Source organism: Stegodyphus dumicola, chromosome 2, assembly GCF_044657685.1.
Source record: "Stegodyphus dumicola isolate Sdum_Otavi_A_Nest chromosome 2, ASM4465768v1".
Taxonomy (NCBI): Eukaryota; Metazoa; Arthropoda; class Arachnida; order Araneae; family Eresidae; genus Stegodyphus; species Stegodyphus dumicola.
Window position 1 is genome coordinate 87934319 of NC_140769.1, and position 27171 is coordinate 87961489.

The window sequence follows — 27171 nt, forward strand, 5'->3', positions numbered from 1 at the left end:
TATCATATTTAATAATTAAAAACAGTTATGTGATGCAAATGTCATAGGCTTCAGTGTTAAAGTAAACCAGATCGTCCCTACTCTTTCTTGCCGACATGTCGGTGACGCGCGTCCCGCCCACTGGGTTAGTCTATCTCTTATAAGGTCCATGGATGAAGTACACAGAAAGGAATTACATCCACTTTTCAACTAGTTTTAAGAGGGAGAGCTTTGCATCGCCACAGGTCAGTTTTTTGTTTCTTTTGTTACAACTTTTTCTTGGTCTTAGCAAGACCCACTTAGTTTGTTATCATCTTAATTTTCTTTTATTTTAATTACAGTTTTTCATTACAGATTTCTAAAATATATAAAAAATTAAATTGTTAATCTTTAAGCTTGCAGGCCCAGCCCGTATGTTTTTTGTATATTTAGGACTAATAGCTGACCGCTATTTTCGTTTTATTTTGATTTCATTTTTGATTTTAATTTTGATTTTAGTCTAGATTTAAGAAGTTTAGGTATAGTTTAACATATTTTAACACCTTAATGTGTCATTTTGTGCGGACGCGTCGGGAAATTGGAACAGAGAATCGAGACTATTAAAATTTCCAAGACATTTGTCTAAATTTAAAATATTTTTGTAGCGAAAAAGTTTCAATTGTCTGTTTCGGCGAAACGCGTAATGGGGTTAGCTTGATTCGACGTTCAAATAAATTAAATTTCCCTTGAAAAGCCAGTTTGGAAGTCGAGTTGGGCTAATTTACCATTTTCCGCTTACTTTTTTATCTTGTAGAGTTGCGCGCCTCCAACCTGCACGCAACCAAGAGGTGACTGTTGAAACTGGAAAATAGACAGAGTCTTGCTAAGGGTTTAAGTCCCTTTTTATTCAACTTAAGAAATTACAATTGCGTGCTCTTGACGCTCACAAACTACGCCGACCCGGCGGTAAAATAAAAATAAGAACCTGAAAAGAAAATAATAACAAGACTCTAACTACGAGGCTCTCTAAAAGTAACTAACCTTACCGCGTTTTACAATACCGCTGCTAATTCAGCAAACTTTAAATATCACGTTGAACGATTAACAATTCTCCGAGGCAAGCACACATGCCGAAACGCGGGGTTCTTCAATTTCTGGCTAACTACCTCCGCACTCGTGAAGTAAGAACAGCACCTCTCGAACTCGTTTTCTTTCTATTTAACTCAGAATACTTCCGCTGATAATTTGAATCCTTGCGCGTTCTACTAAAATTTACATACTCTGCATTGGCAGTTCCAGGGGAAAGTAAGGCTTGACAGGAAAGATAGTTTAAACTTAAAATAAATGTTAGTTAAAATAAATATAAGCCCTACATTTGCCGCTGCCAGAATTTGGAAAACTTGGAAGCAGGTCCTACAAACGACCTGTTGTAAGGTTTCTAGATTCTGAACTAACTCTCAAGAGCCTCGTTTACACACACACACACACACAAAAAAAAAAAAAAAAAAAAAAATCTTATGTAACAAAATGTATACTAAATTTCTGTCGATACTTATATGAATCTCTCTTCTTACAGCAACTTTTCCTGGACTTCATCAATCAATCTTGTTCTTTTCCTTCCAGCATCTGGAAGGAATAAGTATCAGTATCTTTCTAAATATATTATAATTTACACTTTCTTGACACTGAATAAATTTTTGTTTTTAAACGATTCGTTTTCCTTAGTTACTGCTTACTTCACATTCGTTCAATTATTCAAGCATTAATTTAACTTTACCCTGGGTCTCCACCATGTGTGGTGTCAAACGGGAATATTCGTGTTTTAGTCTTACAACACTTCCCCTAACCACCATGATTTGTTAGAATTCAACGACCAAATAGACACACCTTACTCGACATTCTACAACTCGATGAGCTACTTTAACATTCTTAAAAATTCAAGTGTAGGTGCAGAACCATACAAAACACATTCATTCTAACTTCCCCCTCATTCATCTTTAGATATGCAGGCTTTCGTTCTAAAGCATGATTTTATCTACAGTTTAATACTTAAATTTTGAATTCATTGTTTTTAAGCATTTACTTTTATAATCTAAAATTTTATGCTTCTAGACTAAATTCTACTTTTACATAACATTCAAGTATTGACGTATATTTACAAAATTTTAATACATATGATTTTTACAATTTACCATAAAATGAATAAGAGAAAATAAATTTTTACTTTACTCATTCTTCGCCAAGCTGGCGGCACTGAAACTAAAATTCTTATTAATACAAGAATACGAAGTTATTTTTATCTTCGGCCAAATTTTGGCTTTAACATAACAGAATCAGTCTTTCGACCAACAGAAAATGTTTGTTCTTAGATTTGTACTTAAAGAAAACAATACTTTTGCCTTAGCTAAATAAAGTAAAACAAACAAGTCTCAACCGAGACATATTGACTTTCGTCAAAACATAGAACTTCGTACTTATGCATACATTTCGGAACAAAAGAAAAAAATTTTATAGAAGATTTTAACTTATCTTTGAGTTTTCGATGATTGAAACTCCGTTATTCTTTTCTGGCAAAATTGTTCCCACGTTATAGGTTTCATGGACGTCAATGTTCTCCTTACTGACCTCCGAGTGTCGTCCACATTAGTTTTTCTCTTGCGTCCTCTGCATGCTGGCCTCATGGAGTAGTAGTCGTCGGGTTGCTGTCTTTTTCGTTTTTCCATTGGACGGCTGGTCTTGACGTCCTCCGGTCTGGAGTCCTTGAATTTCTTCTGTTGTTCCTAGTATTTTCGTTCCTCCTGCTGTCTTTTCAGTTTCTGGAACGGCGGCCTTGCTTGCACCTGACTCTCTGGCCCTGGGAGCGTTCTCCTTGATGTATAATTTCTACTGCGATACGTTGTAGGTGGTGTTTTCCTCTTTACCAAGTTTTCTTTACGCGGTGGCTTTTCATTCTTGTTTTTCTTAAATGCTGGAGTTTGAAAGTTTTCATTTTTTCTTTTTGGTACCGTCGTCTGGGTTGTAGAAGGGCTAGGTCATTCGGAAATGTAGCGCGAATGCTATTTAAGTACCCGGCCGGGCTGTAATTAATATCATTTATTAACTGACATTGATTGCAGGACCTGACATACGCAGTTACTATTTTGTATAATTTCGGGAAATATACCGCCTCGCGTACCCTTTTTAAAGTCTTTCTGACCCCTAAATGACCCGCTGTTTTCGCGTCGTGTAATTCCTTGAAAATGCTTAATCGAAGCGAGGCTGGGATGACTGATTTGTACTCGAGATTTTCGTTTGTCGTTTTCGTATAAAATAATAAATTATCTATTATTTCATAGTTTTCTGCTCTATTTCTTATCGCATCGATATCTGTGTGCTCAAAGCTTTCGGGGTCTTTCAAATATGCATAGATATTTCCAAATTCAGGATCAGCTTTCAGTTCAGTGATAATCGTATCTCTAGAATCTAAAATTTTTGAAGTCAACACAGCGCATTTAAGTTCATTTCCTTCATCGTCCAGTTTTATACGAGAAAGTGCGTCAGCTACATTGTTTTCCTTACCCGGTTTATATTTTATTATTAGATTATATTCTTGGAGTTTTAAAGCCCATCTTATTAACCTGGGCGTTAGGTTTTTCCCCGAGTAAAGTCTACCAACAGCCGCATGATCCGAAAAGACTGTTACTGGCGCTTTGCCGAAATAAACTCGAAATTTGTGTACAGCCATTAATACGGCTAATGTTTCTCTCTCTGTAGCTGTATAATTCCTTTGTGTCTGATTCAACGTTTTATTAAAAAATGCCAGAGGATGGCTATTTTGCATAAGAACCGCACCCACCGCATAGTCCGACGAATCTGCTGCAATTTCCAGGTTTTCGTCCCCCTCCGGGAATTTCAAGACAGGAGCATTGATGAGCGCTTCTTTTAATCTTTCAAATGCTGTATTTGCTTCCGCTGTCCACGTAAATTTACTTCTCTTTCTTTTAATTACTAAGAGTGGTTCAACAATATTAGCGAAATCTTTTATGAAAGACCGATAGTAAGAAAATAACCCAAGGAAAGAAGAAAGTTTCTTGGCGGTGTTGGGCGGTGGAAAATTCTTGATTGCTTTTATTTTTGAATCTTGCGTTTCTATACCCGTTTGCGAAATTTTACAACCGAGATATTTAAGTTCTTTAGTTGCGAACTTGCATTTTGAGGCGTTAATTGTAAGACCGGCCTCTTTTAATAATTTAAAAACTTCTTCTAGATCTTTAATGTGTTGTTCCAACGTACTACTCGTTATAATTATATCATCTAGATAGATTAAAGTCGATTTTCCTAGGACAGGCTTTAGAACAATGTCCATAGCTCTCTGGAATGTTGATGGGGCCCCACACAACTCAAAGGGCATGCGTAAAAATGCATAAGTGCCCGATTTTGTTAAAAACGCGGTTTTATGTATGTCTTCGGGTCTCATAGCTATTTGATAGTAGCCAGACGTTTAAGTCCAAAGTAGACATGTATCTTGTAGATTTGATCTTTCTAATAATTTCCTCTATAACCGGTAAAGGATAAACTGGGAATTTAGTAATACTATTTAGTTTTCTGTAATCGATAGCAAACCTCCAAGCCCTTTTATCCGAAGGAGGAAACTCGTTCTTTTTCCTACATATTACGACTGGACTCGCGTACTCACTATTTATGGGCGTTATTATTTTATTCTTTAACATCTCCTGAATATGTTCTTCGATGATTACGTCTTTTTGTTTGTCATAACGATATGGTTTAGTCCTACAAGGTTTTTCGGCAGTTAATTGTATCTGATGCGTAACTATTTGACAACTACCAGGCTTTTCTGAAAACAAGTTAGAAAAATTACTCACCACTTGCTGGATGGCTTGACTTTCATGGTCATTCAGATGGCTAAGGTCAAGTTGCGGTTGCTCCACAGGTTCCACCACCCTCTGGTCCATCTCCAGCACCACGGAACTGTCTTGAAAATTCAATTTGGCCCTCGCGGCCCTTAAAAACTCCATACCTAAAATAAGAGGATTTTGCAGATTCTTCACTACAAAAATTAATACTTTGAGGCTTTCCTCTTTTCACTCACTCACTCACTCACCTGTATGTTTAATGATAATTTCCCGATGCAGTGACAGGTTTTTCCTTGCGCCGCTATAATTTCGGTATTTTTGGTTTTAAATAATCCTACCCTATAAAAATTCTTTTTGAAGAATGTTTCGCTCATAAAATTTCCTTCTGCTCCTGTATCGATGAGGGCTTCTACTGGTACATCGCCAACCAGGACTTGTATAATTGGTAGATGAGAGTTTTTTACGATGACCGTATTTAAATGTCTTTTTTAGGGTTTTTTAAAAAATTCCGGGGTCTGGACCGTCGCTTTCACAGGCCCCTCTACTCGTTTAAAGCTTTCCTTTCAAGTTCTGCCTTCTGGGTACGCAGATGTTTGTTTTCGAATTTTCGTTTTGGGCCTTGACCTTCGAGGTTCGATGAGTTAGCTTGATAGCTCTTTCCCCCAAAAGAGCGGTTTGCATTTCTGGTTTGCTCATTTGAAGATTTCCTTCGGGTACTTTGAGAATACGTTGCCCCTCTAGCTTTTTCCGCTATTCTGCGATTTTGAAACTTCACCGCCAATTCGAAGAGCTCCTGCAACGTGCTTGGGTTTCTAATTTCGAAATAGTCTTGAACAGCAGGTAACAATCTTGGTAAGATTATTTCAATAATCTCCGCGTCGGGTTTCTTCCCATACAGAATATCCGTCAGCTTAATTTTTCGCAAAATAAAGTCCGTCAACTCTTCTATATCCCGTTGATAGAAACTACATAGTTCAGCTTCCAGCCTTGCTCGATCTTTCACTATGGGGAAGGCCTATACTAACAATTTTTGGAAATTTTCAAATGTATATGTCTGGCTTCCAAATTCCCCTAATAAAAATTTGCCTATATTCTTCCACCATAGCGCGGCCTGTCCTCTTAGTGCAGATGTGGCGATGGCAACTTTTTGTCTTTCAGGCACAGGGTAGAGCTGAAAGTGATTTTCTAGGCCTTCTAGAAATATCGCCACCAAATTTTTTCCGTCGAAATTGACGTCGAAATCAAAGTCTGGACCAGGTATCCAAATCCTTCCAATTGGCTTGCCATTTCTTGGTGTTGTCCCGCGGCTTCCATCCGATTTTCGGCCATTTCAGTTCGATAAGTGTTCGGGCGCCAATGTAGAGTTGCGCGCCTCCAACCTGCACGCAACCAAGAGGTGACTGTTGAAACTGGAAAATAGACAGAGTCTTGCTAAGGGTTTAAGTCCCTTTTTATTCAACTTAAGAAATTACAATTGCGTGCTCTTGACGCTCACAAACTACGCCGACCCGGCGGTAAAATAAAAATAAGAACCTGAAAAGAAAATAATAACAAGACTCTAACTACGAGGCTCTCTAAAAGTAACTAACCTCACCGCGTGTTACAATACCGCTGCTAATTCAGCAAACTTTGAATATCACGTTGAACGATTAACAATTCTCCGAGGCAAGCACACAGGCCGAAACGCGTGGTTCTTCAATTTCTGGCTAACTACCTCCGCGCTCGTGAAGTAAGAACAGCACCTCTCGAACTCGTTTCCTTTCTATTTAACTCAGAATACTTCCGCTGATAATTTGAATCCTTGCGCGTTCTACTAAAATTTACATACTCTGGCATTGGCAGTTCCAGGGGAAAGTAAGGCTTGACAGGAAAGATAGTTTAAACTTAAAATAAATGTTGTTAAAATAAATATAAACCCTCCAATCTGATTCTGTTTTTTTAATGTTTAACATGTTTAATGGTTTGATTTTCATATGTATTAATTTCTTAAAACGTGTTGAATTTTTTGGAGCAGCAGCTCTTGGTAACTTTTAGGCGAGCTTACTACATTATATATATATATATGTATATATATACAGTACAAAGTCCGAGGTCGGGACTTCGGGGATCCCAGATTTGAGATTTTTCCGGATATTAGATCATTTTAAATCTACTAGGATGTCACGTAGAAATTATAAAATTGAAAATATGAAATCGTGAATTATGAAATAATGAAGCATTTATGATTTAAAGGGTATTAAAATTTACAAAAGAAAAGAGCTTAATATTTATATGTTTACTTTATTAAACATTTCTTTCAATGTGAGTTGTTTGATTTGTTTTTTCTGCTGATACTTTAGACTAATACTATAGACATATAATTTCTTGTTGAGATATTAAGTTCCATTGTTCAAGTCCTGTAATTGCTGTGTCGAGAATTCCGAATAACTTGTCAATCAAAATTTTTTCTCGTTCAGTAACCTCTCTGTTACTTTCTTCACTATCGGTAGCTGTATTTTCTGGATTTAGAACCATACTACAGATTTCGCCCTCCGTTAATTGATTAATGATTGGGGCATTGTCATCGCAATGAAAAACTTCTGTTTAACTTCGCTAAATTCTGCCGCCTGGTGCGGCCATGCGAGCTCTGGCGCTGGTTCTGGCTTTATGTGAATAACAAATCAGTTATTCTTAATTCAAATAGCACTAAATATAATCGTTTGTCCTATGAGTATCATTAACAAAATCTATTTTCAGCATAAGGAAAGAAATTTCTGTTAAATCTTCCCTTGTTATCATTTTAGCGCATTAAATTTAAATCTGTAATCGGATAATACTCTGTTATTTGGCGTCGCTGCATGAGTCATCACTCAAGTTGTCATCCGTTGATAAACATGCGGTGTGATGAAAGCAAAATATAATAAATAATGATTCCCGATTTCGGCATCAAGGATATAAAACAGGGGTCTCCAAACTTTCCAGCCTTAGGGCCATACTGATTACTCCAGTAAGTTCCGAGGGCCAAAACCATATTATCATTGTTGCCGGTGGTAAAAAGTGAAATAGTCCACTGATGAATAAAAAAGTCCGAAAAAGTACGCAACGTTTAAAAAAGGCTGCAAATCGGACTAAAGTCCGCAAAACGGCAGCACTGCATATTATTAATTTTCCTGTCATTATCTGTAATTTCTAGATTAGTCGTAGAGTACGAGCCATGAGGAGTAACGTGACACGACATCTGGTGGACACAAGCGGAAATAGGTAGTACCTTCCATCACTAACAGATGGCGCTAATAGCACGTACAGAAGTCAGTTCCTATGACACTGTTGTGGAATAAAATAGTGCATACCTCCTTAAAACGTGTTTAAGTTTAAGACATCTTTGTAACAGTATTTTGATTTGAATTGTTGCTTTTGTGTGTGATTTAGTAGTATGGAAAAGAAGCGAAAAATTGATAGTGAATGCAGAAAATTCAAAGATCAGTGGAACATTCAGTATTTCGTAATTGAGTCCAGTAACAAGGCGCTATGTTTGATTTGCAATGAAAGCATAGCCGTTCTCAAAGAACGTCATTATGAAACAAAACATTTTCGAATGTTACATTTTCGAATGTTTCATAATGACGTTAAACGTCATTATGAAACAAAACATTTTCGAAATTATTCAAAATATACAGGGAGTTTGCGGACAGAAAAATTCGAAGCTATGAAACGCGGATTGAAATCGCAGCAATCTTCATTTACAAAACTCAAAACTGAACAAGAGGCTGCAACTTGTGCCAGCTTTCGTGTGGCTCTTGAATTGCAAAACGTGGAAAACCATTCACCGATGGAGAAATGATCAAAGAATGCATAATTGCAGTAGCCGAAGAAATATGCCCTGAAAAGGTAAATTTATTAAAAACTGTCAGTATGTCAGCAAACACTGTGGCTCGAAGGGTAGAAAACATTGCTGAAAATATATCCTCTCAACTGTTCGACAAAAATGGACATGTTGAGTGGTTTTCTTTGGCCTTGGATGAGTCAACGGATGTGTCAGATACTGCTCAGGTGTTGATTTATATTCGAGGAGTAGATAAAAGCTATGAAGTGCATGAAGAACTTCTTGATATGTATAGTATTCATGGCACAACTACTGGTACAGATATTTTTAAAGGAGTTGAAATGGCCATTAATCAAAAGAACCTTCGATGGAAAAACTTGAAATGTATTACAACTGATGGAGGCAAAAACATGAGTGGGAAAGATAAAGGAGTGGTCGCTCTTGTGTCAAAGGCTGTAGAAAATGATGGTGGTTCAAAACCATTAGTCTTACATTGTATCATTCATCAACAGTCCTTGTGCGGAAAATGTTTGGATATGTCTGAAGTTCTGAAACCAGTCATATCAACTGTTAATTTAATAGATCTTTTGGGCTGAATCACCGACAATTCCGACAATTTATTGAAGAGATTGGAGAAAATTACTTACCTTATCATACTGCCGTACGTTGGCTTAGTTGTGGGAAAGTTCTTCAGCGCTTTTTTTAATTTCGAGCAGTGATCGAAATTTTTTTGAATGAAAAGCATCGCCCTCTTACTGAATTACAAAACAACGCATGGCTGTGGAAGTTAGCATTCTATGTTGATTTGACAAAACATGTGAACGAACTGAATTTGAGATTGCAAGGAGAAAACCAGCATCTTCCTGATTTATACACTAATATCAAATCATTCCAGAAGAAATTGATACTGTTTCAATCACAACTACGAAGTAAATGTTTTTCACATTTTAAAACATGTGAAATATTCAGCTACACCACTGAGACTGAGTTTCCTATTGATTTTGCAATCGAAACTTTGAGTGCTTTGAAAATAAATTTTGATACTCGTTTCTCGGACTTTGATGCCATTGCGAATCAAATTAAGATTTTTCAGAATCCTTTTGATACTGACATTGAAACCCTAGCCCCGGAACTTCAAATGGAAATGATTGATCTACAGTGCATTGATATAATTAAGAACAAATATCAAAACTCATCTTTGTTGGAATTTTATAAGAGTCTTCCACTGACACAATTTGATAATTTGCATAAATTTGCTTGTGGGCTGTTTTCTGTTTTTGGTACTACTTATTTGTGTGAGAAGACCTTCTCCAAAATGAAGTACACAAAAAATGTTTACAGATCTAAATTAACTGATGAGCATCTTAAATCTATTTTAATAATTGGTACAAGTAAAATTAGTCCACAGCTACAAACTATTGTCAGTGGAAAATCTCAGTTACATAAATCTCATTAGTATTTCATATGTCATTATGCTTGTTATAAGTTATGTTTATATTTAAAATGTATAAAATGTTAGTTGGATTCATTTCAATAATTTGTTAGTTATTATGTACTGAAGTTAAATTTTCTGCATATTATACATGTCTTTACTCATTACAATTCTGTGTTTCTTTATCCAACTTATCACAAAAACAATAACAATAAGCCTACAACAATGTTATGAGTAGTTAGCCCATGACCATATCAATGTAGATGTCATATTAATAATTATTCAACATAAAATTAGAATACTTCAGTAAACTAAATTTAATTTGCTATAAAAAATATGTTCTCTAAAAGGAGTTTTCAAGTATGCTAGCTCTCCGCGGGCCGGACAAAATCTGTCCGCGGGCCGGATGTGGCCCACGGGCCGTAGTTTGGAGACCCCTGATATAAAATATTAGTTGGTGTAAAATTAACAAATGTTTCGGTTTGAGATTATGCCAAGCAGATACGCAGCTATGGAGTCAAGTTACTAATCACACAAATTTATGCTAAAATAATTATTTCTTCAATAATGAGATATTTTATTTAGTGCCAAACTGAAATTAAGAATCGGGATTTCCGGCATGTTTTTTTATGATGAAAAAAATCTAATGCGCATGCGTAAAGCATACCCCTTCCCTCTAAAAAAGCCCTAAAAAATTGGTTGGTGGTGGCTTTGAGGTACGGATTTTAGATCATTCCAGATATTGGATGTCCGGATCTCGGAATTTGTACTGTGTATATATATAGTAAAAAATGTATATTTTCAGTATACAGTTCTTATTATATATATATATATATATATATATATATATATATATATATAATAAGAAATATATATATATATATATCGATACATTATATACATATATATGCGATACTTAATTTTACTAATGCCTTGCATGTAATGCCCCTTTTAGCTGCAAAACATCTTTTCCTTCTCAACTGCAGAGTTTCTTCTTACAGTATCATGAATTTTGTCAAGTTAGAAGAACCATCTACTTCAGGAAAAAATGTAACCGCTAATTCAACATCAATAAGTGTAGAAAATAATAAAATAAATTCTTTTCTTTTCAAATCTGAAGTTACCAGATGCAGAAATATTGTGGGCTTTTAAGTGCATCAAAAGCCACTATTCTTTTAAATCGTGCGATGATATTGGGCCCTTATTCACTAAAATGTTCCCGTATAGTTCCATTACAAAATAGTTTTCATGTGGTGAAAAGAAATGTGCTTATATCTGTTATTTTGGTGTTGGCCCTTATTTTAAAACTTTGTTACTAAAGCATTGTAAAAATGCGGAGTTTTTTACATTACTATTTGATGAGACTCTTAATCTGACAAATCAAAAGAAGCAACTAGATATTTATGTGAGGTACTGGCATCACGAAAATAAGGTCAGAACTCAGTACCTTACTTCTGCATTTATAGGGCATGCAAAAAGTGAAATTAGTTTATCCAAATTTTATGAATGTGTTGAAAAACTAGACTTGTCAAAACTCTTACAAATATCGATGGATGGTCCTGCAGTAAACTGGAAATTTTATGATTTATTGCAACAGGACTTGACAAAGGAATATAACATTCAATGCTTGACATTAGGTACATGTGGTTTACACATTCTTAACAATGCTTTCAAAAGCATAGGATGTCATCCACTGGCTGGGACATTCCATCATTCTTATCCTCCTTATATTGGATTTTTAAAGATTCTCCTGCAAGACGTGAAGATTTTTTAAGTATATCTGGCTTAAAAAAAGCTACCTGTGAAGTTCTGCTTTTACCGATGGTTGCAAAATGTCCCAGCAGTTGAAAGAGCCATTGAAATATGGGATGAATTGTTACTGTACATTAAAGAAGTTGAAAGGGGGAAGTTTAAAAAAAAATTCATCGAAATCCTTCTCAAATATTTTGGAGGCAACTAAAGATAAAATATTTCTTATAAAATTAAATTTTTATCTCTCTCTGTCGAAAATATTATTGCCTTTCTTTAAATATTATCAAAGTCATAAACCACTTATTCCCTTTTTTGCTGAAGATATCTTAAAACTTGTAAATGATTGCCTTCAGCACTTTAAAATTTTGAAACTAGAATATTCAAAAATAACTAAAGCAGAAAATCTTTATAAATTTAATTTTAATGATCCAATTTGTTATAATGATAAAAGTAAAGTTTATTTGGGATTCAATGCTGAGCAGTTAATGAATGATAAATGCCGCAAGAAGGACATTTCACAAGCTGAAAGTTTTGCATTGAAACAAGATCAACAATGTGTCTTAACAATAGTACAACACTTAATGTCTAAATGTCCAATAAATTATTCTCTTATTCGAAATGCATCTTGTATAGACCCGCGATTGATGGTTAAAAGTCCAGAAAAAGCCCAGAACAAAATGAAAATAGTTCTAACGGTAATTATGCAGAATAAACGTGTTTTACAAGATGATTGGGATGAAATTCTGCTGTAGTTTGGAGAGTTTCTAGACAAAGTAGTTTCTAGACAAAGACAAATTTACATGAATTTTCTACTTTTGATCCTCAAAATCTTTCTCTTGACACATTTCTCGCTTCTTATTTTCATGATTTTCACTATTCAAAAATATGGAAAATAGTGAAAATGATGCTTATCTTGTCACATGGACAGGCCTCTGTGGAAAGGGGCTTCTCTGTAAATAAAGCAATTGAAATTGAAAATTTAAGTGATTCATCATACATTTTTCAACGCACAGTATTTGATTACATAACATTTTCTGGAATTGTTCTTAATATCGAAATTAATAACGAAATGAGATTAGCAGCAGCTTCTGCAAGATCTAAATATATGCAGTATTTAGAAGAACAAAAATCTTTAACTAAATCTGAAAATTCAAAGATTAAAAGAAATATCATTGAGGAAGATTATATGAAGCAGAAGAAAAAATTTCTTCAAAGGGACATTAAAGATATTAATGAAGAAGTAGATGCTTTAGCAGATGAAGCTGAGACCAGCATGAACATTGATTTGTTTATCAAAGCAAATGAACTTAAAAGAATAGTTAAAGAAAAGGAAATAGACATAAATAAATTAGATGTTAAAATAGCTGAAATGATTTCAGATTTAAAAAAAGCACAAATGTTTTGTACCTTTTATTGTACTGTTTATTATTCTAGTATCTTTCAAAAAACCAAGGAAATAAATTGTATGTTTACAAATCAGTTATTTTAATCTGCAAAATATTCTTACATTGTGATTATAATAGTAGTTGACTGTGTTTGAATAAATATCAAATAAGTTAGTAATAATCATGTAAATCTCTAAGATAGTGAGTGTTATTAGTGTAAAATACACTTATACATGTTTTTAAAGAAATTATGTTCCTAATTTAATGTTATCTACTTCATAACTTGTAGGGAGTTAGTTTAATTTTCAAAATTGTTTTATGGTAAATATTAAAGTGAATTTAATAATAGTGCATAATACACACTTCTGTTAGTTTCTTAAAGTGAAATTACAAGCATGAAGTCGGTTTGTATGGATAATTGCTTTATTCTATTTGTTTTTTTGTTTGCTGATAGGTCCTTAATTTTTTCTTTGATGGTCCTTAAAACTCTTTAAAAGTCCTTAATTTTTATGTAAGGAAATGTGTACGAACCCTGTTAAATATGTTTCCTTGTTTATAAATTACAGAAGTTTTTTTTTCAATAATTCCTGATATTTTAAAGGAAAATTTTCATGTTTTTTTTTTTTTTTCCTTGTAGCAGGTTTAAATAGTCGTTGATTGAAACCACACTAATTTTACCTAACAATCGGAAAATGACACAAATGACGTGAACTCTTTCATAATTATATTACTCATTAGCATTAAAAAAAAGCTTAACTTGAGTTGAAGATTACCTCAGAAGAGTTTTTTTTTTTTTTTTAATTTCTTAATTTAGATGCCATACAGTCTGGTAATACATATCTTATAATACATAATAATAAGTCTGGTTATACTACAGCCATATCAGTGGCCGATTAGACCGCTAAATATTAGTTGTTGGATTTGGATTCAAACTCAGACGAACGAATGCGATGGCTGTGTGGTATTTTTCCATGTATAACATGAGTATGAGCTATTCGTTGGAAAGGCATCTTTCTACTTTAAAGCAGATAGTCCTCGTGTGTTTTGCTGTATTCAAATAATCCTAGCCTTCAAACTACGACACCTATCACTCTAAATCAAGATGAAAGTTTTCTAAACAAGATTTTTAAATCGGGCTTTGAGGGGTTCCAGTGGCCAATCGCTAAAACCGCTGAATACTGGTAATTCGACATGGGTTCAAATAGAAATTCCCTCCATGATAGTTTCAGTCCTCTTGCACAAATTCCAAATCCATTAAATTTTCTTTATTAAATACAATTATAATTCTTTCTTTTTAGAGAAATTGCAGGGGAAAAAACTGTAAACATCAAATCGAGTGCGATTACGAATATTTTAAAATAGTTAAAATTTTGAGCGGGAAAGCTTTTTTAATACGTTCATAAGCAACTGATAATTAGGGGAAGAAAAACATTTTAAATATAAAACTTTGTCGATTTCTACAATAATCTATATAAATGCGTTTTCAAAAACTTCTGCTGAAATATGAAGAGTAGTATTTGTAAAGCATTTATTAGTGAGATCTGTAATTATATACTCAGCTTTTAGTTTTCATAACCTTCCAGTCATCAGAATAAAGTCATTAAGCATAAGGGGGGGGCGAAAAAGGAATTTAAAAAAAAATATATTATTTTTACAAAATGACTCAAAATTTCCTGAGCTAGTATAATTATGTAACTCAAATAATTAAATATTTGCAAAAATTTTGTTGACCTCTCTCAGTCTTACCAATATTTCTGTATAGATATAGAACATAATTAAATATCGATAATGAGTATCATAGATAGTGGAGGATATAGAATGAGCATCTTAATATATAATTGTGTTTGTCGAAAAACCAGCCACTTTGATAAATGAACATAGCTGTCGGGAATCGCATATGAATGTCACATACATGCTTTATAATACCAAGAATGTTATAAAAATGACGGTTATTTGATATCAGCATTTACTGAACTTTCCAAAATGTTTAAAAATATAATGTTTAAGAGTCAGCAAGTTTGTTTAAAAAACTGTATGCATTTCAATCACGGTGTGTTGTCACTATAATTAGAAGCTCGTCATCCATATTTAGACTTTTTCTCGATAAGCTACCGAGTCCAAATTTTGTACTCACCCCGTTTACGGATGGAAATACGGCAAGGTAAACCGAGTTTTATAAAATTCGATTTAGAGGTCTTAAAATTTAATGTTGAAAAAAATTTTTGCGCAGATTTCCATTCAAAGAATAAACTAAAAATCTCACAGATTTTAAGTTTGCATCACTTTACAGAGCGTAAAATAGCTTTTGAAATAAAATTTGCATAAAATTAATATAATTTCTGATTTTGGGTGAATTTTTAAAACTATACTTTTATGAGGTAAGAGGAATTTTGGAAGTAAAAGACAACCAAAAGGAGAAAAATAATTTGTTGTACAGATTAATGGGAATAAAAGCCCCTTTGAAAAATTCCTGTACAGTTTTATAACAAGAATAATAGATTCTTAAATAACGAAATCAAATAATCGAATCGTATTGTCAAAAGTATAAGATTTATAAATTTATCAAGAGAGCTGCACGCTTTTTTATTATTTGTGATATAAATTTATAGAATTTTTTTAAAGAGAATTATTTAATCAAGTGTTCCCAATAAATTATATAATACATTATTTTTCTCATTTTAATTCATTAATAATTTTATGAGTCATAAATAAAAATTTATTTTATAAAAAGTTGTTTATTTTTTCAATACTTGTTCTAAAACAGAAATTCTTCAATTCCTTTTATATATACATTCACTTTGTAACTGGTAATAAATTTGTTTCGTTAGAGTCAGTGTAAGGCCTTTATCTCAAAACATCAAGAAAACTTTTCCCTGTGCTAATGACAGCCATTACCCATTGCCGTCAGGGGTGCGCGGACCCTTGTCCCCTTAGGCAATGGGGGTTGGAAGACGTACAAAAATACGGACTAGACGTTTTTGGCGCATTTTTCCGCTATTACCAAAACACGGGAAGATCCATTTTCGAGGGTACATTTAAACTAATAATAATCCGTAATAAAAGAACGAGAAAATACGAGTCAAACCGTTAATAGGTTAATATAGATGCTTATGTGAGCATCTATGACATATCAAAAAACACTGGGATATATAACCATTATTTAGGGAATAATATCCAAAATGAACTCGTCCATTTGATGGGGAAAGTGGTTCTCAAGAAAATATTTGCAGATACTCAGTAAAATATTTGCTGCCAAATATTACTCCATCATGCTAGACTGTACTCCTGATGCAAGCCATCAGAAGCAAATGACTAATGATATACAAAATGATAATACGAATTGTCAATGTTTGTGACAACAGTTGAGATTTGTGAGCATTTTGTAGGCCTTTTGACAGTAGGTAGTAACACAGGTTTGAATTTGACAGAAGTATGCTTGAAAAAGCTTGATGAACTAAATTTGCAACTAAAAAACTGCAGAGGTCAAGGATATGATAATGGATCCATTTTGAAGGGGCAGAACGCAGGGTACAAAAACGCATACTTGAGCTAAATCCGAAAGCGTTTTATATTCTATGTGGCTGTCACAGCTTAAACTTAGTGCTCAGCGATATAACGAAATCTTCAACTATGGCTATCAACCTTTTTGAGATTTTACATGAGACTTACTTGCTGTTTGCTGCATCAACTCAATGCTGGGATATGCTCAAGTGATATGTGAAATCATTTACAATGAAGCCAATCTCAGAAACATGCTGGGAGTGTCAAATAGATTCTGTTAAAGCTGTGAGGTTTCAGGATCAATTTATGATGCATTGATTGAGGTCTCTGAGAGTACAAATGATCCAAAGGCAAGAACGGAGGTTGCTGGTTTTTTAAACCAAATTAAACGCTACTCTTTCTTGTTATCGTTAGTAATATGGCACAATCTCTTGGAAAAAGTTAATAGTGTGAGCAAAATCTTGGAAAGTAAGGGCGTGCAATTCGATGTTGCTTTGAATTGCATTCAGAACACAATCGACTTCCTACAAAGAAACAAGTATTGATGCAGCTAATCCTACGAAATCCTACAAAGAAACAAGTATTTCCTGCAAATCCTACAAAGAAACAAGTATCGATGTAGCTAAAGAGTTAACTACAGAACTGTAGATGGACGAGAGCAAAATAAGCTTTCCAGCTGCTCACATCGCAAGATGTAGAAGGAGGGTCCAAAGGCAACACAATTATGAAGCTCGTGATGAGCCCTTATGTGGTCCTAAACACTAATTCTACTTTGATTTTTTCAACGTCTTGCTAGATCAAGCCGTAATGTCAATGACTGAACGATTGACTACGTGAAAGCCCATTATGACAAGTTTGGTTTCCTGCACAATTTCGGATGCATTACAGGAATGAGCGAAACTAACCTGAGGAAGTGTTGCAATATGTTGTTCTTGAGAAAGTGTTGCTATTGTTCTCAGCGATATCTTAACAGATGAAATTACTGAGTCAGATGTTAATGCTCATGATTTATATGCCAAATTGCACAACTTAGCAGGTTTAGTGCCATTAAGTACTGGTATTCTTTAAAGTCTGCAATTCATATATGAGAACAATTTGCAAGATTAATTCCCAAACGTCTGTGTTGCATTACGTATCACTTTGACTGTTCCTCTAACTGTCGCATCTGCTGAATGCATGTTTTCAAAGATCGTGCTGATTATGAGTGACCAGTAAACAAGCATGATGCAAGAACAATTGAATAGCTTAACATTAATATCAATTGAGCACAAAATCATCGACTCTCTTGATTATGCAAACTTAATAAAAGATTTTTCCAAAATTAAATTACTCAAGGTGTTTTTACAGTAAGGTTTGAATTGCATATCAGGCTACAATGCTACATGTACATAATACAATATCGGATACTCTGTTACTCAGTTATCCTGAACTGAGTAACTTAACTGAACTGAGATTAGGTAATACTCAGTTATCCTGAATCCTGTAATATGATATAGAAGATAAGATATATACAGTGGAACCTCGATATGAGTTTAATTTATTCCAGCATTGAGCTCGTAGAATATCTTCTAGTAAAAAAATGACTTCAGTAATTTTATATGCAAATGACAAAATAACCAGTTTAAACCAGTTTTAAAGAGTTTGGAACATACATTTTTATTTTGTCATTTGTACAGCGAATTTCTCATATCTGCTAACAAACTTCCCCATTGAAAATAATAGAAATCCAGTTAATCTGTTCCACACCCCCAAAAATATCAACATAAAATCAATTTTTTTAATAAATAACACTGGTAAATAATGTAACCCTAGTTTACCTTTATGATATCTTCCGATACCGACCTTTTAACTGCTTCTTTTTAATCCACATCAAAAACAGCTTCTAGGAGTTTCAGATGGTGCTTGGAAGTAATGGTAACTCCTTTGGTCAGATCAAGTTTCTTAATTTCCTCCTTCTTTTTCAGAGCTCAGATCGTCGTTGTTAAAAGGCCATAAGTCTTCGCCAATTCCGTCACTCTTACACCACGCTTATGTTTATATATGATTTCTTTCTTAATTTCAACAGCCATGGCTCCCTTATTTTTCTTTGGGGTTGGTGGTGGAGCCCCCAAAAGTTGGAGGGGGCTCCTCCTCCAACCCCTGTTTTGTCTAGAGATCCACATACCACTTAAGAACGGTCGTGCTTCTGCAGCCACATTTAAAATTACTTGCATTTTTGATAATCATACACTTGTGTTCTTGATAATCATGCATCATCATATACTGTTCAAACCATCTGTAACATTTGGGTTGCAGGTTTACCTAATTAGTAACAAAATTTAATGTTATATAACGTTCAATCTCAAAGCAAATTTTTTTTGTAGAATATCTTCTAGTAAAAAAATGACTTCAGTAATTTTATATGCAAATGACAAAATAACCAGTTTAAACCAGTTTTAAAGAGTTTGGAACATACATTTTTATTTTGTCATTTTTTATTTTATCATTTGGTCCTTTAGTTTGTCCCGTTATTTTATCGTTAATATATGTGTATGCATATATTGTCTTTTTTAAATTTAAGTTTGTTACTTTAAGTTATACAGTCTGTTTATTGAAATGCCTTAAAAATTATTTAATGTTTTATGTTAAATATATAAATACATAATTTAAATTATTCCAGATAAATATTGGAATGTTTTCAGTGAAGGAATTTACTTAAACAAAATTTTAATTCTTGTACTATCAAGGGGGAACACTGTGTAAATGAGCTTAAAAGTATCATGCAATCGATAATCAGAACTTTAAATTTTTAATTTAATATGATTTTACTCCTGGATATATTATTTTGTTCTTTTCTTACAGGATCATATGCTATGATTATAGGAGAAGTAATATCAACTAAATTTTCTGTTGAAATCAGAGCTATGAAACTGACAGAATTATTTGAAAAAAATGCAGAAACTCTGTGGATTCTAGAAGTATTAGATTTCTACAAATTCATGGAAAGCAGTTGATAATTTTTTGTATCTTTTTACCAATATAAATTTTTATTTTTCTATTATATGCAGAAATCTGTGTAGAATGTTACTAAATTATTTTAAATGTTATCCTTTATTGCTTAATCTGCCAAGAAGTATTTCTGTATCGGCAAAATGTTGTGAAAAAGGAGAATTTAAGGAATTGGTGAAAATAGCAAATGTATCTAAACCCATATGTAAAACAAAGAGTCCACACTTAGTACCAGTTGGATACTTACCTAAGATACCTAATCAGAGTTTGATTCGTCATCTGCAATGGATAATGAAAAAAGATCTTTTGAAGCAAGATATGTTTTTGATTGGTTTACCAGGACCACTTCGTGGTCGCATTATCCTTCAGTATTTAGAAATAATGCATCAGGAAGTAGAATATGTTGTATTGTCTCGAGACACTACAGAAAATGATTTGAAACAGAGAAGAGAGATTTTAGAAGGTACAGCTCATTATATAGATCAAACTGCAGTACGTGCAGCTATTGAAGGGCGGTTTCTTATTCTTGATGGGATTGAGAAGGTTGAGAGAAATGTTTTGCCTGTATTAAACAATTTGCTTGAAAATCGTGAAATGCAGCTTGAAGATGGACGCTTTCTTATTGCTCCAGAGAGGTATGATAAGCTTTTATCTGAATATTCAAAAAAAGTTTTAGATGAATGGAAATTAGTTCGTGTATCAGAAGATTTTAGAGTAGTTGCTTTAGGGTTACCTGTACCTCCATTTAAAGGGAATCCACTTGATCCACCATTTCGATCAAGGTTCCAAGCTCGATTTGTTCAGTTAAATTTTGAAGATCAAATTGGTGAGTTTTCTGATCAACATTACAAAATTTCAAAAGATGCATTAAAAAATTTTGTTTCAGCATGCTACACATTCGTCTCTAATGAATCAGCAGCTTTAGGTCTTCCAAAATTTCCCATTGAAAATTTATATAATGCATTAGAACTGTTGAATAATTTTCCTACCCTTCCAATGGAATGCATTTTAAAATGGATGTATCCATATTCAATTTTATCTGAAGAAGCGCAGAAGGCTGTACTGCACACATTAAAGACATTTACAGTTAATCCGCAAAAGACTAGGACTAATGTTAAAGTTATTAAAAATGTATATGGAAATAATAAGTTTTCCTGCCCTGTAGAATTTCATATTGATGGTGAAAAAACTGTACTTCATGTACTTGGCCATAAACAAAGTAATAAAGTTATTTCACATCCCAATTTCATCCCAAATCCATATCATGATAGTATTTTAGCCGATATGTTTCAAACACATACAGTTCAAGATTTTTGTATTGTTGGCAATAAAGGTAGTGGAAAGTCCATTTTAGTGAAGCAATTTGCTTCACTTCTTAATTATCCTGTGGAGATGGTTATGCTTTATAAAGATATGACAGCTAGGGATTTACTACAACAAAGGATTACAGATGAAAAAGGAAATACATTATGGAGGCCTTCTCAGCTTGTTAAAGCTGCACAAGAGGGAAAACTTCTTGTGTTAGATGGCTTGCATAGACTTCATTCTAGTACTTTGTCAGTGCTACAAAGGCTGATACATGACCGTGAAATGTATTTGTATGATGGAACAAGGTTATTACGGCATGATCGTTACAAATTGATTAAAGAAAAATGTCAACTTTCAGATAAAGAAATGGAAGATAGAAAACTTTTACCAATACATCCCTCATTTCGCATTATAGCATTAGCTGAATCTCCCAAACAGAGTTCCAAAAATGTCTGGATGACTCCTGAATTGATGTCTATGTTTATGTTTCATGTTGTACGTCCTTTATCTTTACAGGAGGAAAAAATGGTTATTCAAAGTTTAGTAGGGAAAATAAGTGAGAAAATTGATTTAGTTTTGAATTTTGCCCATGCATTGAGAAGCTCTAAAGATGAAGCTCTGCAGAATGTTAGTGGATCTTTTTCTACCCGGCAACTTATTCGAATTGCTCGAAGATTATCTTCTTTCCCAAATGAAAGTGTCTTTTCATTGATAACACAAGCTTGTTTATTGAAATTTTTACCTCAGCTTACTAAACAAGCTGTTGAAAATGTTCTTGAAGGCTGTGGTATTGATGATCTTCAGACATCAGTTTTAAGAGATATTGATGTGAATGAAAGCAAACTTCGTATAGGAAGTACAAGTGCCTTTGTTTCTACACCTGGCTCTAGTAAAGTCAAAGTTCCAGAAATTATTTTCTATAATAGCCAAGAACATTTAGAAGTAATGGAAGCCATGTTACAAGATTTTCTTTTGGGAGAGCATTTGCTTTTGGTAGGAAATCAGGGTGTGGGAAAGAATAAAATAGCTGACCGTTTCTTACAGCTGTTAAATCGGCCTAGAGAATATATTCAGTTACACAGGGATACAACTGTCCAGTCTTTGACTCAACAGCCAACTGTAGTTGATGGTAAAATTGTTTATGAGGATTCTCCACTTTTAAGAGCAGTTCAGCTTGGACATATATTGGTAGTGGATGAAGCTGACAAAGCACCAACTCATGTTACTAGTATTTTGAAAGCTCTAGTTGAATCAGGTGAAATGATGCTTTCAGATGGCAGACGTATTATACACCACACTGATGCAAATTCACAAGAAAATTCTGATACTGTAATTATGCATCCTGATTTTAGAATGATAGTTTTGGCAAACAGACCGGGCTTTCCATTTTTGGGTAATGATTTCTTTGCTACTTTGGGTGATATATTTAGCTGTCATGCTGTGGATAACCCTACACTTGAATCAGAAATATCAATGTTGCATCAGTATGGCCCTCAGGTACCAGAATACATACTTCGAAAGTTAACAAAATTTTTTGGAGAACTCCGATATATGTCAGATTCTGGATTAATTTCTTATCCTTATTCTACACGTGAAGTTGTAAATGTTGTTAAGCATCTTAATAAATATCCTGAGGATGGAATATCACATGTTTTAAAAAATGTTTTTGATTTTGATAATTTTAGTTTAGAATTAAAAGAAACATTGGAAAGATTATTTGAAAAACATGGAATACCTAGTGAAAATCAAACCATCAAAGTAAAAATTGCAGATAAATTTAATCTTCCAAAACCTCATTATAAAGCAGAGTGGCAGGTGGAAAATATTTCTGATTGCTGGACGATAAAATTACATAAACTGTATTGCGAAAATATTTGTAAGTTACCTGTCTTGTCACAAAATCTTGATTTTGAAGATGCAAGAGCTACATTATTTTCTGAACAACAAAGTTATTACCAACTACCTTTAAATGATGATAATATTCCCATTGACATGGCAACGTCACCAAGTTTAAATGATGGAATTATTTATGTGGCAACAGCAAACCCAGTATCCTTGTTCAAAATTGATACTGTCAAAACAATATTAAGCTGTGTCAATTTGTCTGGATATTTTCCAACTGTGAGAAGTGGATTTAAGCCAAAAATAAAAATTTGCACTTTAAGCTCACCTTATGACGGATTTGTTTTTTTCCATGAGAGTATGACGGAACAAACATTTTTAGTTAATCCATCAAATGGAATCATGAATAAAGTACATTTTTTTAATGCTGTTGAAGAAGCAGTTTCTAAAATTACTCGTGCTGTGTATTCTAAACCGGTACAAAGCAATTTTCAGTTGCACGTGGGCTTTCCATCTGGTAAGAAAATATTACTTTATGGTAAATATGGTTCAAAGCTGATACTTTTAGATTTTCACACTAATCAATCTCTTCATGTAGAAACACGAGAAAATATTAAGCAAATCATAGTATTAGATGAAACTAGTTTAATTTTAAGAGGTGAAGCAAGTAATTTCATTGTAGATATTTCAGATTCATCGAAATGGCTTGTGAGAAAAATTAAGAAATGTGATGATTTATTTGGACATTCAAATTTTAATGTAAAATTAATAAAAAATCATAATTTAGTGTCAAACTTGAATGTGATTAATAATAATGTTCATAAAGCATTAATGTCTAATTCAGAGGATTATGCATCCATTATTTCTGGTTCTTTCTTCAATGGAAATATTTTACAGGTGATGGGCTACCCAAGAAATAGCAGAATTTCTCTTGAAAATGTGAAAAGTTGTATATTACCTCTAACTTCACAAATAGTTCGATTTTTTCCATCAAATGCCCTCCTTGAAAGAGTTAATTTTCGTAATAACAATAGTGGATATTTAGAAGTGGTAGATGTCAAAGATTCAATTTATTATTACTTACGCATCAGTTTCCCACCAAGAATGTCTCCTTTTGCTAGTTGGTTAGCTGATACATCTGAGCAATATTTAATAATGTGTATGTCATCAGCTGAAGAGCTGTTTACAGCAGATGCAAAAGGATGTATTAGGAAATGGGAAGTTAATCGACTTTCGTTAAGTAATTCCTTTCAGGAGTGGAAAAAACTTGCAGGTTTGGATAGTAATCAGCAGCTTTCTATAGAGTATGTGAATCCAAATGCAGTAAATGAGCCTAAGCATGGTAAAGTAGATTCAACTGGGGCACCTCATGTTGGAGGGAATACCTGGGCTGGTGGTACTGGTGGAAGAGATACTGCAGGCCTGGGAGGGAAAGGTGGCCCATATCGATTAGATGCAGGTCATAATGTGTTCCAAGTATCAGATGCTGAGAAAGAAGCAGTCCCTTTGGAAATCAAAAATGCTGCCAGGAAAATGGCAATGAAGGCATATAAAGACAAGCTTAAAGAAATAGAAATGAGTGAATATGATGCTGAGCTATATGAAAACTTTCTTTTTAATGTTAAGAAACAAATTAATATTTTGCGTGTTATTCTAGAGGGATTGCAAGCAAAAAGCAAGGAGCGGCTGTGGATGAAACACCAGACATCTGGAGAATTTGACGATACAAAATTAATTGAAAGTATAACAGGTGAGAAAAACATTTATAGAAAAAGAGGAGATCTTGAGCCAGAAGTTGGAAGTCCACAAGAGAAACCAAAGCTTTTAAGGCTTGTTGTTGATGTTAGTGGAAGTATGTATCGCTTCAATGGACATGACAACAGACTTCAGAGAGAATTAGAAAGTGTAGTTCTAGTAATGGAAGCTTTTGATGGATATCAGGAAAAATTTCAATATGAAATCATAGGTCATTCTGGCGAACATCACTGCATTGAATTTGCACAGTTTGGTAGCCCTCCAAAGAACAATAAAGAACGGTTAAATATTCTTAAGAAAATGTATGCTCATTCTCAGTTCTGCATGAGTGGAGATAATACACTGGAAGCAACTTCACAAGCCATAAAGACTATTACAAAAAATGATGCTGATGAATATTTTGTCATTGTCTTAAGTGACGCCAATTTTGATAGGTATGGCCTTTCACCCAAGTCATTCGGAAATCTTTTGATTTCAGATGCTAAAGTTAATGCTTTCGTGATATTTATAGGTTCACTAGGTAATCAGGCATCTGTATTATCTAAAAAATTACCAGCTGGTCGAGGATTTATATGTTTTGACTCTTCAAACCTCACTGAGATATTACAAAAGATATTTACTTCTGCCTTATTTAGAGATTAAAAAGTATTGAAACAGATTAATTTTATAAGTAAATACAGTCAAAAGTCGTTAATTGGGACACCCATAATCCGGAATGATCTATAATCCGGACCTCAAAGCTACAAACTTTCTGCGCATGCGCGTAAGACCTTTACCGCTGCGAATTTGCGCGTGCGCGAAATACGTTTACGAATGCGCGTTTAATGTATAACGGACGGGATAAGCTAAGCTAAAATTATCTAATTATCTATTTCAGTTAATGTTGCAGATTGCGTTGTTCCTTAATCTTCGAATTGGATCCGGATTATTATTTTTTGCAGACTGTTAGAGCAATTTTATAAAAGTAAGCTTGAACTTTCGATTATGTCAAATAGAATTTCCGATATATATTTACTAATATGTAAATTATATACAAAGCGAAAGTATCTTTCGGAGTCCATTAAACAAAAAGTGGAATTGCTGCAAAAAATGGATAAAGGCATATTTTTTGTTTATCTAAACTTTGTTTATCTTTAACGCCGCGGCGGCGTGCAATGAATTGGAAGTTGATTTGTCAACACTCTCCTTATCTTAAGAGCAGATGTTTTTATTTTATTTGGCTTATAATTGCTTACTCAGTGTAGTATTTCATCTCGATGTACTCCGTCTTTGATATGATTTAAATCAAATGCCTCGTCATTATAATTCGCTTCCGATAGCGAAGAAAGTAACATAGGTTATTGAAAACGAAAAAATTTCGATTGACAAATTAGTCGGTATTCTCGACACAGCAATTATAGAACTTGAACAGCGGAACTTTGTAACTGAACAAGAAATTATGTCTGTTTATAGAATTAAAGAGAATGTATTATCACATAAAAAACGAAGCAACTGAAACAACTTACATTGAAAGAAATGTTTAATAAAGTAAACAAATAAATATTAAGCTTTTTTTGTAAATTTTGATACCCTTTAGATCATAATTGTTCTTTATTTCGTAAATTACGGTTTCATGTTTTTAATTTTATGATTTCTGCATGCCATTTTACCAGATTTAAACTGATGATCTATAATCCGGAAAAATCGATAATCCGGAATCGCCGAAGTCCCGACGAGTCCGGATTAACGACTTTTGACTGTATTGTATCTTTAAATATAAGTAATTTTGTATTAAATTATTTATGATTTATTGCATAGATTTGTGTGCTATGTTTTCGTATTAATTTAATCAAATCAATATCAGGCAGCCAATTACAAAATAAAGTTTATATTCATTTTCTTTGCTTTTACTTTTGTATTAGCTGTGTCATCAGATTCAAAGAAAAAGTTTAGTTTTCAGCATTCATTTTATTTTGTGAAATTTTTTCTAAGCTTTTAAGCTCAAGTAATTTCTTCTCTTATGACACTCCAGTTACCTGAAAAATGTAGCAAAAATTAACATGGCTTTGACATTACTAAACTATATTGATAAAATTTTCATGTTTTCCACATATTGAGACAACACTGCTGGTATCGCTTAACTGTTTGTCCCATTTCTCAATGCTGCCATACATTGGTATTTTGTTGTGATGTCTTAAACTGTATTTGTGACAAAATGCACATTGCACTAGTGTCGTGGATTTCAGTTGTCTATCACCATTTATTTTTTAATAAAATTAATGAAGAACTATACATCTTAATATATTGTACATTGCAGTAATTTCTTTGATGATTAAACAGGAAAAAAAAAATGGAGTTATGATAAAGATTTTTTTAATGTTTAAGAAACACTACATGTTTATAATTAGATCTACCGCAGTAATAATTAGGAAGAACAGAAAAGAATTATGATATTGATGCTGATTCTTGAGTACTAATTACTACTACCTTAGAATACCATTTACTTAGCACCATTGGGCTTATTCCAATCCCAGATAAGAGATTTTTACATATAATTGAATATATATTTCTAGAACTTTTGGAATTGAACTTTATTTCCAGTACATATTTTGTAGT

At 33.5% G+C, this 27171-nt stretch overlaps 2 protein-coding genes across 2 annotated transcripts in view; both read left to right on the forward strand.

Annotated features, from left to right (window-relative positions):
- The window catches only part of LOC146998507 (recQ-mediated genome instability protein 2-like), a 73203-nt gene extending 53527 nt beyond the window's left edge, over window positions 1–19676 (forward strand). Inside the window, exon 3 of the mRNA XM_085810846.1 lies at window positions 19525–19676. Within this exon, the coding sequence (XP_085666972.1) occupies window positions 19525–19676 (152 nt within the window). The remainder of the gene's footprint in view (window positions 1–19524) is intronic.
- Window positions 19677–19743: 67 nt separating this feature from the next.
- c12.2 (von Willebrand factor A domain-containing protein c12.2) lies at window positions 19744–26910 on the forward strand. The gene has a single exon (XM_035375233.2). The coding sequence runs from the start codon at window positions 19744–19746 to the stop codon at window positions 25216–25218; it is 5475 nt and encodes a 1824-aa protein (XP_035231124.2). The 3' UTR covers window positions 25219–26910.
- Window positions 26911–27171: the final 261 nt, after the last annotated feature.